We start from the raw sequence: 11,213 nt of genomic DNA on the forward strand, positions 1-11,213 counted from the left end.
TTTAATTCCCTGTATTGGTGAACAAAAACAAGCTCTTCAAACTTCTCCCTCATGTCAATAATATCGTGAATAAGCCCCTTAAGATGCCAGGGAGGAGTAATTTCACCATTGCACAATTGAATAGTGGAGGCTGAGTCACAGTCAACTTCAAGCTTCTTAATTCCCAGTTGGAGAGCAAGTAACAAACCATCTCTTGTAGCCCAGATTTGAGCCACATTGCTCCCATTTTGGTACATGTGCTTTGCAAATCCTGCAACAAAGTAACCTGCTTTCAAAAAAGTAACAAAAAGAATATGTTATGCTGTTAAGTTATTCCAAGGAAAAATAATGTTGTGATCAAAATTCTGGGTGGAAGTGATAAAGATTGTGGGACGTAGGAGGAATCTAAAGAATTTGATATGATATGACACGCAGATGCAGTATAGCAGCATGGAAGACCATAAGACACGCAAAAGATAAAGTTATCTGATTTTTCTTCTTCCTCCTGATACGTTCATACGTGCCGATTAATAGTAGATGGATAGGATCGTAGGGTAAAGATGAAACAAAAACCTGTCCGGATCCCAACAACTGTATACTAGTTTGGCAGGCTTAGTGGCCGGTGGCTTGTATGAGATTCAGGATTGTACAAATTTTGTATCAAGTGTATGGTACTAATAAAAAGCAGGGATAGCTGTGTACCGTCTTGTGCACATATCCCTACTCTACCAGTGGTAATGGTACTAGCAACCAACCATCCATCCCATTGAGATGCAAACCATGATCCTTGTTTGCACTTCGGTTTTTGATCGCTGGTCAATCTTATATGACCATCTTCATTGCTTTCCTGAATCCAGACTCGTTCGTATTGTCAGTATTGCCCATTTCTCACGTCTCCGATATTTTGTTTCCGAAATAGACAGAATTACCCTCGATGAAAAATGAAATTAGGTTTAGGATGACAAGATATGCCGTAGGAAAAGCCCATTTGATGTGAACAATTTGGTAATATCCACGGAGAAGGACAGTGTAGCACTGCAATAAGTAGTACCAGAAGGAAGAAAAACCTAGCTGTCAGAAAGTACCACTGCTTTTGTTATCTGTAAGAGTGAGAAAAAAGAGGAGGGGGTTTCTTTCTTTTATTCTTGTCTTCTTCCTTTTCCTTAGGACATGTGTCTGATTCTAGTTGGTTCCACAAACAACTGTCGGTCTAGTGTGACCGATTCAAGAGCTAAAAAATGAAATGATGATTTCCTGCAAACAATCAATATCTTCTCTCTGATCCAAAACACACGGCGTCATATGCCGATAATAACGTTTTATCACAAACACAAGTAGCCGTCTGCACACGGGGGTTATAACGTCTGCTTAAGAAAAGCCGACTACTCGTGTCAATAAAAAACGCGTGCCACATAAAGCAAGGACATGCTTCCATCGCTTAGGGCGAGGGCGGCGGCTTATTTGTAAGAAAAAAACATTAAAGTCAAACTCAAACTATCTTATGGTCGCCGATTTCAACACGATTATTTCATTTAAACTTTCTCTTTCCAAAATTCTCTATATAAAAAATTCATTTAAACTTTCTCTTTCCAAAATTCTCTATATAAAAAATCATCTTCATTACCCTGGTTATACTTATATACCTATTTTCACAGAACTCCGGCAGGTTTCAATTTCCGTTCCTCTTTTTTTATCTTCTTCTCAGAAAGAAAAGAAGATTTTTGAATGGCACCAAGAGAGAAAACTGTGAATGGAAATGGTGTTAAAGGAAAGGTTAATGGAGGAGAAACTGTAAAAGAAGTACATTATAGAGGTGTAAGAAAGAGGCCATGGGGAAGATATGCGGCGGAGATCAGAGATCCTGGTAAAAAAAGTAGGGTTTGGTTAGGTACTTTTGATACAGCTGAAGATGCTGCTAGAGCTTATGATACTGCTGCTAGACAATTCCGTGGATCAAAAGCTAAAACTAATTTCCCCTTTCCATCATCATCTCAACCTAATAATTCTTCATCTTCTGAGATTATCAATCTTACAGGTAATATTAATGGTAATAAGGAAAATAATAATAGCAATCATAGTCCTAGTCAGAGTAGTACTGTTGAATCATCAACAAATAGAGAAAGATTTTCTTCTTCTCAGATTATGCATCCTCCACAGTTGGATCTTGGTCTGATTCATCGCAGCGGTGGTGGTCGGATTATGAGTAGTGGTGGATCTGGAGCTGTTATGAATTCTTTTGGTCATCCTCAATATCAACTTCAAAATCCAGATGGAGTATTACCAACAGCTCTTCCACTGTTTGATTTTGATGGGATTTTAAGACCTGATCATCAGAAAAACCATAACCAAAAGCTAAAATTGGATCTTTCTGTATCTGATTTTCATCACCAATATCATCGTCAGATGAACGGTAGTGGTAGTGTTCATAGTGATTCTGATTCATCATGCGTTGTTGACAACAATCAGATCATCTCAACTGAGAAAGCTGCAACTCTTGATTTTGATCTTAACTTACCTCTCCCATCAGAAGTAGATGCTTAATTAAGAAGAGGATTCGTCAAAGTCCCGTCGAGTTTTTTTCAGATAATCATCGCCGGCTTTATAATGCAATTTTTTATTCTCAAAAGTTCTCTAGATGGTTTTTTTAACGAAAAGTCATGAAGAAACAAAAATTAGAGGGGAGACGAAGACTCGAAGAAGCCCCTGGATGTTGTTGTATATATGCAATGGAAATTATCCCCCCTTTTTTTGCAACTGAGAATTCATCGAAAGGATGAATTTCTGATTGTTGTTGTTGTAATTTCTATGTTTCACCGGTGCCTCTTACTTTGTTGTTACCTAATAATTATTGTCAATGAAAAAAAAGGAAGATTAAAAATCAGTGAAGCTTTTGGTTGGAATGGGTTTCATTTAGCAACTCTGAATCTCCGATTGAAAATGAGTTTGTGTTAATTTTTTTTCCTTTTTTTTCTTTCTTTTTTTTCTTAAAGCAATTTGTGTTAATTGATGAAGTCAGTGCTGATAATATACTACTCCCTCCGTCCCACTCCTAAGTGACCTATTTGAAATTTGCACAATTTTTAAGGCAAGCAAGGAAAATAGTATTTTTAATCATTTTTTACAATTATACCCTTATGAATAATAACTAGTGAAATTTAAAAATGGTTTATCTCTCAAAATACTCCATGGATGTTCGCAAATTTCATATAATTGAAAAGCATTTTAAAACACCTACGTAACGAATATAAACATGCCTATCAAATTATACATATTTCATATATTATTTATAATTAACTAAAAGGATAATTCCGGAATATCTCATTGTTTAGTGATATAGGTCATTTATCATTGGGACAAAATCTAAAATCAAATAGGTCACTTAGGAGTGGGACGGAGGGAGTATTTTGTTTCGTAAAAAGGTAACTTTTCGATTTTTGGAAGTTCGTTTTAAAATTTGACACCTAACTTGAATTTTAACTTTTTTATTTCTATAAATGGAAGAAATTGATTTCTAAAAATTTAAAATTTGACATCTAAACTGGATTTTAATTTTTTTATTTCTAGAAATGGAAGAAATTGATTTCTAAAAATCGAAGAAATTGATGTGCTTTCTAAACTAGAAACCGGTTATAAGAATATGGGTATACAAAGGTGTTAGCCTTTGTATTTTCTTCATTTAAACATGAGGTGTTAGTCTTGTTGGATATTTGTCAATAACATCATATTTTTTCAACCTAATTCAGTTTTAGCATTTATATTCTCTTCATTTAAACTTGAGGTGTTAGTCTTGTTGGATATTTTTCAATAACATCATATTCTTCCAAGGGGTAATTTGTGTTACCTCCCCCGACGAAGATCATAATTTAAGTTACCTCCCTTATAAAACAAATATTACTAAAACTTTCTCTCGTCGATTTTTCCATCCAATTCCGGTTAGCTGAGTCAGCTGCTTCGTACAGCTGGACAATTTCTTACACGTGGATTTTATACTTTCCCATAATATCCTCATGTATGATCATCCAACGACTGTACATCTCATACATTTTAAGAAGTGTGATCTTACAGCTGACCATTTAACCTAGTTTGGTAATCAAACTGAATACTAATGTTTGGGTTTAGAACCAGTTTAGTTCGATTTCTCCCCTCTCTCCTTCTTCCTCTTTTAATCTTTCAAACTCGATCATGGAGTAATCTCACTCCGAGCCTCCGAGTAAACTTCTAAAGGGCCGGAAATTATGGAATTGTAATCTTCTCACATCAAAAAAAAGGGTTTGATTTTTATCTCTTCGCCTATTGATCCTCCCGTAATTTTTTGGGTCTCAATTTTTTTGAAAATTTTTCAAATTTCTTTTGCCCCTTTCATTAAATTCCTTCTTACTTCTCTGTTTTACCTATTCATATGGTTAGAAACGAGTTTTTATTCAATTAAGGTAAAACAAAAACTAATACACGACTTTAAAATAACTGAATCAAAAGAAATTTTTCTACATATCCATAATAAGAATAGAAATCTCCTCTTGTCTTTGTCTGGTTTCTTCGTAGACGTCGCCTATGCACTCTGTCCACTCATCTAACATGATAAATCCATTTGGACTATCGCTACTTGCCTCCATGAGTATTTCAGTAAACTCATCCCCTGTTTCGGTCTCTTGAAATGTTAACAAATGATGATTGCAGCACTCATAAACTATCTCATACAGCAGAATGATGGCCATATTTCTTATTTTTTGTGTGATTGAATTTCCGTGATTGTCTGTGATTGAATTTCAGTGATTGACTTTGTGTAATATGTGTGTTTTTGTCTATTGATTGTTCTTGGTCACAAGTCTTATTTATATTGGATTTCCTTAGAATCACATTTAACGTATTCTCTGCATTCTTAACTCTAAAAACATCTGTATCCGAAGCCTTTCGTCTTCTACCTCCCTGACGAAGATCATACATGAGGGTATTATGGAAAAGTATAAAATCCACGTGTAAGAAATTGTCAAGCTGTACGAAGCAGCTGACTCAGCTAACCGGAATTGGATGGAAAAAGTGACGAGAGGAGGTTTTGCTAATATTTGTTCTGTAGGGGAGGTAACTTAAATTATGATCTTCGTCAGGGGAGGTAACGCAAATTACCCCTTCTTCCAATCTAATTCAGTTTTTGTTTAAAATTGAATAATCCCATCACACTATGGGTGTGATGATATCTATTGGAGATGCAATATAACACAAATTTTCGTATAAGTAGTGATTTGATTTTAAATCATCAAATACTTTTTTCTTTTCTCAAAGCATTATCAGAACCTTCTTACCGTGTGTTTTTAGCAAACTGCAAATTGTATTATGGTGTTAAACAACTTCATTGTGTCATGAAGACATACCCATGTTTGTACTCGAAATGATTGTCTAAAAGAATCTTAATTGAGCCTTAAAGCCAGAAGTACAACAATCATTGTCGCATAATCTCTGCAAGTCATAAACCAAATGTTGAGTCTCTTTGTACGTTTTGATGAAGAGAACTTTACTCGTTGGCAAGAGAAGGTCGAATTTTTTCTGGTCACTATCAAATTGTGGCACATTCTTAAAGATCGTTCGAAGGAAATTCCTGCTGCTACTCCAGGGGATAATGTTGAATTGAAGGCCAAATGTAAGAATATTGTGTCGTGGTAATATTCTGAATGCTCTAAAGACTAGTGTTTACAATGCCAATCGAAGTACTACGACTGCAAAAGGAGTTATAGACTACGCTTGATAACAAACACAAAATTTCTGAAGTAAGTAACAATAAACTCATGATTTGCGACTTTGTAAACTTTAAGATGATTGACAGTAAATCAATTACTCATAGGTCACTGAACTTTTACGCATCATTAATCATCTTAAGGATGTTGCGGCTTGATATTGTATCCTTATTAGTTGTGGGTGTTATAATTTCTCGTCCCATCCTCCTAAAATGATTATCAGAAGAAACTTAAGCATGCTGAAAATGACTATGCTTAGAAGGTTTGTAGTTTCGTTTTCGTATAGAAGAGGACTCTCGTAAACGAGAAGTTTAGATAGTCAACAACTGAAGATTATCTAAGGTTACTGATGTGGAAGAATTGAAGATACATAATTCTTGAAACCTAAGAATAATTCTCACTTTAAAAAGAAAAATCCCACCAACAAATATAAAAAGACGGGAGATTGCCACTTCTGCAAGAACCCCGTCCACTATGCTCATGACCGTCGTTAACGAAAGAAACAAAAGAAGTACGGAGTAAATGCGGTCGATGAAAATGTAAAACTTATTGGAGTAGTTTTTTTTTTTATACGAAAGAAAGTTTATTGATTAAACTGAGATCCCCTTCATTTGAAGTAAGATTTGATCTGAAATACAATTAGGTGGAATATCAGACCATTCTTTTGTTAGCTTCTCGGTGTGAGCTACCCTAGAAGAATGTCTGCCACTTTATTTTGTTCCTTTAGAACAAAATAACAACTCTAGTTTTTGAATTTATTAAGACTTAAATTGATATCCCTAACAAAGTTGTGAAATTACCAATTTATATTGAACTGGCCCTTAGTGATAGCTTCCACCAGAATCATGGAATCAGTTTCAAAGTTAACTGCATCTAACTTCAGCTGCTCAATCCACTTTACAGCTTCCATAAGGGCTAATCCCTCCACATGCTCCAGAATTAGAGTTTTGCCGATATAGGTGCATTTTGCTCCTCTTACTGCACCTTTAAAATTACGAAGGATTACTTCAGTGCCAACATTTTTAGAAGAATGACTAAGGGAACCATCTAAGTTAACAATAAAAACACCCTGCACAGGAGGAGTCCACTTTAAGTTGGATCTAACTTCTCTAGTGAGAAGCTTTGGAGCTGTTTTTGTTCTAGGTGTTACATGCTGTAAGGTTAGTGTAGAAATCCTATATATAAATAAGTTTTTGAGGCTCCAAAAACTTATTATCAAAAACCTTAGAGCATCTTTCTTTCCATATGCTAATATTTTTGCTAATCATAGTGGCGGAAGGTGGTAATCTTTACAAGACATACGAACAGGTTAATGGAAAAGGAAACTAAGTTACTTCAGCGAACAACTAAAGAAGCAAATTTGTAGGCAAAGGCAATGTAGAACTCCCGTTTATTTAGGAAAAGACTCCTACTCTTATAATCTTTTACATGTCCGTGACATTGTGAGAAACCTTGTTTCTGATTCCTTGTTAACAAGGATGGATTCAAGGTGGCTTATGAGTATAAGTTTGTACTTTTAAAAAACAGTATGTTCATTGGACAAGGACACCCTTGTAACGAGATGGTCAAGTTTAGTTTAATAAATAATCTTCTACTTTTATTGTTGAATTTGTTAATTTATGGCATGATAGATGAGAACATCAGAATTATGATTCCTTTGAAAACATGGAAAAATGAGGACGGGCTTGATTTAAATTTTGATAATATTCATAAATGTGAAATTTGGGTGCAACTCTGTAATAAGAAATTCCGCCTTAATTGAATTAGTACATAATGATGTTGGTGGCTTGAAGAGTCATATGACTCGTGGTGGAAAAAAATACTACATCACTTTTACTAATGGTTGTACTAGCTAGGTTTACATGTACTTACTGAAAAACAATGACGATGTCTTTGATAAATTTGAAATTTACGAAGTAGAAGGAGAGACACAATTCGGATAGAAAATTAAGATATTACATTCTGATCGTGATGGTGAATACTTAATATTAAATTTAAATTTGTTTTGTCAAGATCATGGTTTAGTTCAACAATTTACTGCACCATATACGACTCAACAAAATGGTATTGTTGAAAGGAAAACTAAAACTTTGATAGAAATGGTTAATGTTAGGCTTATTAGTTCTTATTTACCTAGTTATTTATGGGTGAAGATATGTTATCTGCATGTTATATCATCTCAAATAGAGTTTCTTTGAAAAAGAATTTTGTTCTCCTAATCAATGTGGTTTAAGGGAAACCAATTTTGAAAACCAAAATTGATTTTCAAAATTGAGGTTGCTTAGCATTTATGGAAGCCTAATTTTAGAAGACCAAAGTTAGAAACATGGCTTATAAATGTGCTTTTGTAGATTATTTACTTAAGCTCTTAAAGATTTTTAACCCTTAACACTTTTGAGATTACAAAATCCATGGATGTAAAATATTTTGAGAATTTAACTAGGTGTAGCTCCAAAAATCAACTCATGTCTTAAAGTCCATTGTTACCTAGTGCAGAACCTGTAAAGACTAATAACAATGATGAACACTATGCTCCTACTCAAAATGACGTATATACTTTTTCTTGTTCAAGTATCGAACCCATGAGGAGTAACAAAGCTAGGTTACCAACTAAAAACTTTGTATGATTTTTCAATAAATAAGTATTATTATAAAAAATGAGAAAGATTATGGTCCAGAATATATAACATATCTTGTAGATGGTAATAAGAATGATATTCTTAATCCGTGATTGGTTTGTGTTTAAAAAGTATTTTATGTTTTTAAAAACATAAAACTGGAGAACATGTTTGGCATTTTTTCTTTATTTTTTGTTTTAGAAAAAAATAAACGAAAACGACAATTTATCATTTTCAGGGTGTTTTTTATTTTTATTTATTTCTTACCTCGAAAAGAATACTAGAACTGTGGTTTTCTGCAGGTGAATGAATAAGTAGGAAAATAACCATCTCAAATTACTTCAAAATTTTCAAGTAACGTTTTTAATTAATAAATTTATTGGCTCAAACATATTGGTAAGATCAATGTCAACGGCTGGAACATTGAGAAGATAAAAAAAAGGACAGGAAACAGACCGTCATATTTATGAAAGAATGCGTCAAACTTTTATGTTAGAGAATGATAGAGAATTAAATTTGGAGCAACGTCGTATCTGTGATCGAGAAAAGAGAATTGCAATGATTGAAGAGGAAATAAAAAGAGATCTTGAATGTCGTCGTAATGCTTACCGTGAGCGGAGGCAGAAAACAGTTGGAATTGAGATTTAAGATAAACAAGTTCTCCCGGTGCTTCGACACCTTCAACGTTTACTTCCCAAATTGATGGAGGTATCATTTTATCGACTTCCATTAAAAATTTAATTCCCATATGTTTATTACCAAATCTAAAAATCTTAAGTCCCCAACAAAGTATTCCCAGCCAGTAGTGTAACATTGTCACAGTTCAATTTTGTGTCAGTTTTTGTTTCGGAATATTCATTAAAATTACTGACAGGCTGGGTGCAATAGGAAAATCGATCATCATAATTTGATTGATTTCAAACAAAGAGTTCTTTTTTTTTTCTTGGTTAGATGTATAAATATCTTTGCTTTAATGTGTTGTACTAACATATTGTAAGGTTCATATGGTATAATTCTTTCATAAATGCAGAAGGTGAACAAATTCCTATAGCAACTCAGTATTTAAATCCTCACCGTAGCCTAAGGTTTCTCCTGCAAACTCAGCATCTACAATTAGAGCAAAGACGTATTAAAGAAAGTGGAAACATAACTTCATTAACTGAAAATGAAAAAGTACAAGTCCGTGAAAAACGTCGTTCCGCTTACAACAAACGGATAATTAAAAGTTGGCATGGGGTTGAAATAATGGCCAAGAAACATGAACAAGTAGTAGTAAGTTGAAACAAGTCTATGATAAATTTTAATCATTGATGTAGTGCTAACTTAGTCATTGATATGCTTTATCCTTTCCATACTTGCATAACTTGCAGTTGATAAAGTTCCACCAAAGACTTAAGTTTACCGGGAGATTAATCCAGCTGTTAAAGCTCTATTTCTAACTCTAAGGTCCCCTCTATCTCATATTACGACAATCAAAGTCCGGATCTAGAATGATCGCATAGATTTCTTCGTAACTGTATCAACAACTTTTGTGTGTTACTAACTAAAATTTAACTAGAGTATAAAAGTCTATACTAAGTGCTCTCTGTTTTACTAAATGATGCCTTCAAAATTAAGGTTGGACCTATTCATGTCGTTGATGGAACTGGGAAGGAAATGGCGACACAAATTACAACTGACAGGGAGACCAGTAAGGCATTATCTACAAATTCCAGTGGACAAGATTTCACAAAGAGGGTATGTATCTTATATTGCATATACAAATCGCATCTATTTTAACTGCAAACACACGTTCAATGAGTTTGATTTTAAGCCTTGGTGTTAAAACTACCTAAACCTTGCATCTATTGACGATGTTTAACGAAAACAGCGGATCCATGAACAACGCCGAAGGCCAAGATTTATTGAGAAAGTTTAGCGTCAAGATGAGAACACCGCAGCGGCATCCCGAAAGAGAAAGGGAAAGTCGATTGCGTCATACCAGGTATGTGTACCTATAAAACGTAGTTCACAATATCACATGTTTCTAAATTTGTTTCAAAACTCTGAACATGTTTATGAATATGTTTCAATTATTAGCGGAACCACATCCTGACCCACCCACACCTCCTCTACCACTTCTATAACATTTTTGATATACAACTTCTACCTATGTTGTGCATGTAGGGGTCTGAATTTAACTTTTTAATACTATCTAAAAAGTTTGTAGATGAAATCCTGTATTTTCAATAGTAGACTCCTATCTAATACTTTGTTTTTTTTTCATCTGTATTGTTATTAGCGGTAGATGCAATTTAGTTTCTTATTGAAAAGTTTGTAGTATAATACATGTTTATCTACAAACTCCCCTTTTGACATACCAAAATAGGTTCTTTTTCCCTTTCAAATAACTAAAAAAGGATATGAATTTTATCTTAGGTTATTGAGATTACGTCGACTATACAATTTCGTGACATTATTCATCACCAGAAATATCGTTTCACATGATAACTCTACCAGACACTTTTTTTTTTGTAAACAGAAACAACACCGAGAAAAAATCGACTACCTTCCTGGTAGAAACACATCGGGGGATAGTTATTAGTTCCACTAAAGATAACAACAACCATGAGTCAACAGATGATATATCTATGATGATGGGGAATACTACGACATGTATGAGTGAGTTAATGCGGAACTTGCTTCCAAAACTGTTGTAAGTGAAGGCAGGCCACGATTCAGTCAAAAACCTCAACATAGAGAGCCATCACGTACACATAATGCAATCAGTATAGTCTTATCTTTCTCATTTCTCTATCCACGTAGAAGTGTTGTGGGAAGATCTTCATTCCATAATTGTGGAAGAGGGCTTACTTACAGAGTTGGATTTGTAAAGTACCATTTGCCA

At 34.3% G+C, this 11,213-nt stretch overlaps 1 protein-coding gene across 1 annotated transcript; it reads left to right on the top strand.

The window, feature by feature from the left end:
- Positions 1-1,569: 1,569 nt before the first annotated feature.
- Positions 1,570-2,857, top strand: LOC113289022 (ethylene-responsive transcription factor 4-like). The gene has a single exon (XM_026538180.1). It carries the CDS (start codon positions 1,705-1,707, stop codon positions 2,518-2,520), a length of 816 nt encoding a protein of 271 aa, XP_026393965.1. The 5' UTR covers positions 1,570-1,704; the 3' UTR covers positions 2,521-2,857.
- Positions 2,858-11,213: the final 8,356 nt, after the last annotated feature.

This window comes from Papaver somniferum, chromosome 6, assembly GCF_003573695.1.
Source record: "Papaver somniferum cultivar HN1 chromosome 6, ASM357369v1, whole genome shotgun sequence".
NCBI lineage: Eukaryota > Viridiplantae > Streptophyta > Magnoliopsida > Ranunculales > Papaveraceae > Papaver > Papaver somniferum.

Bases quoted from the DNA above. Each gene is read 5' to 3' on its own strand.
- LOC113289022 (XM_026538180.1), top strand. From the start codon at position 1,705: ATGGCACCAAGAGAGAAAACTGTGAATGGAAATGGTGTTAAAGGAAAG.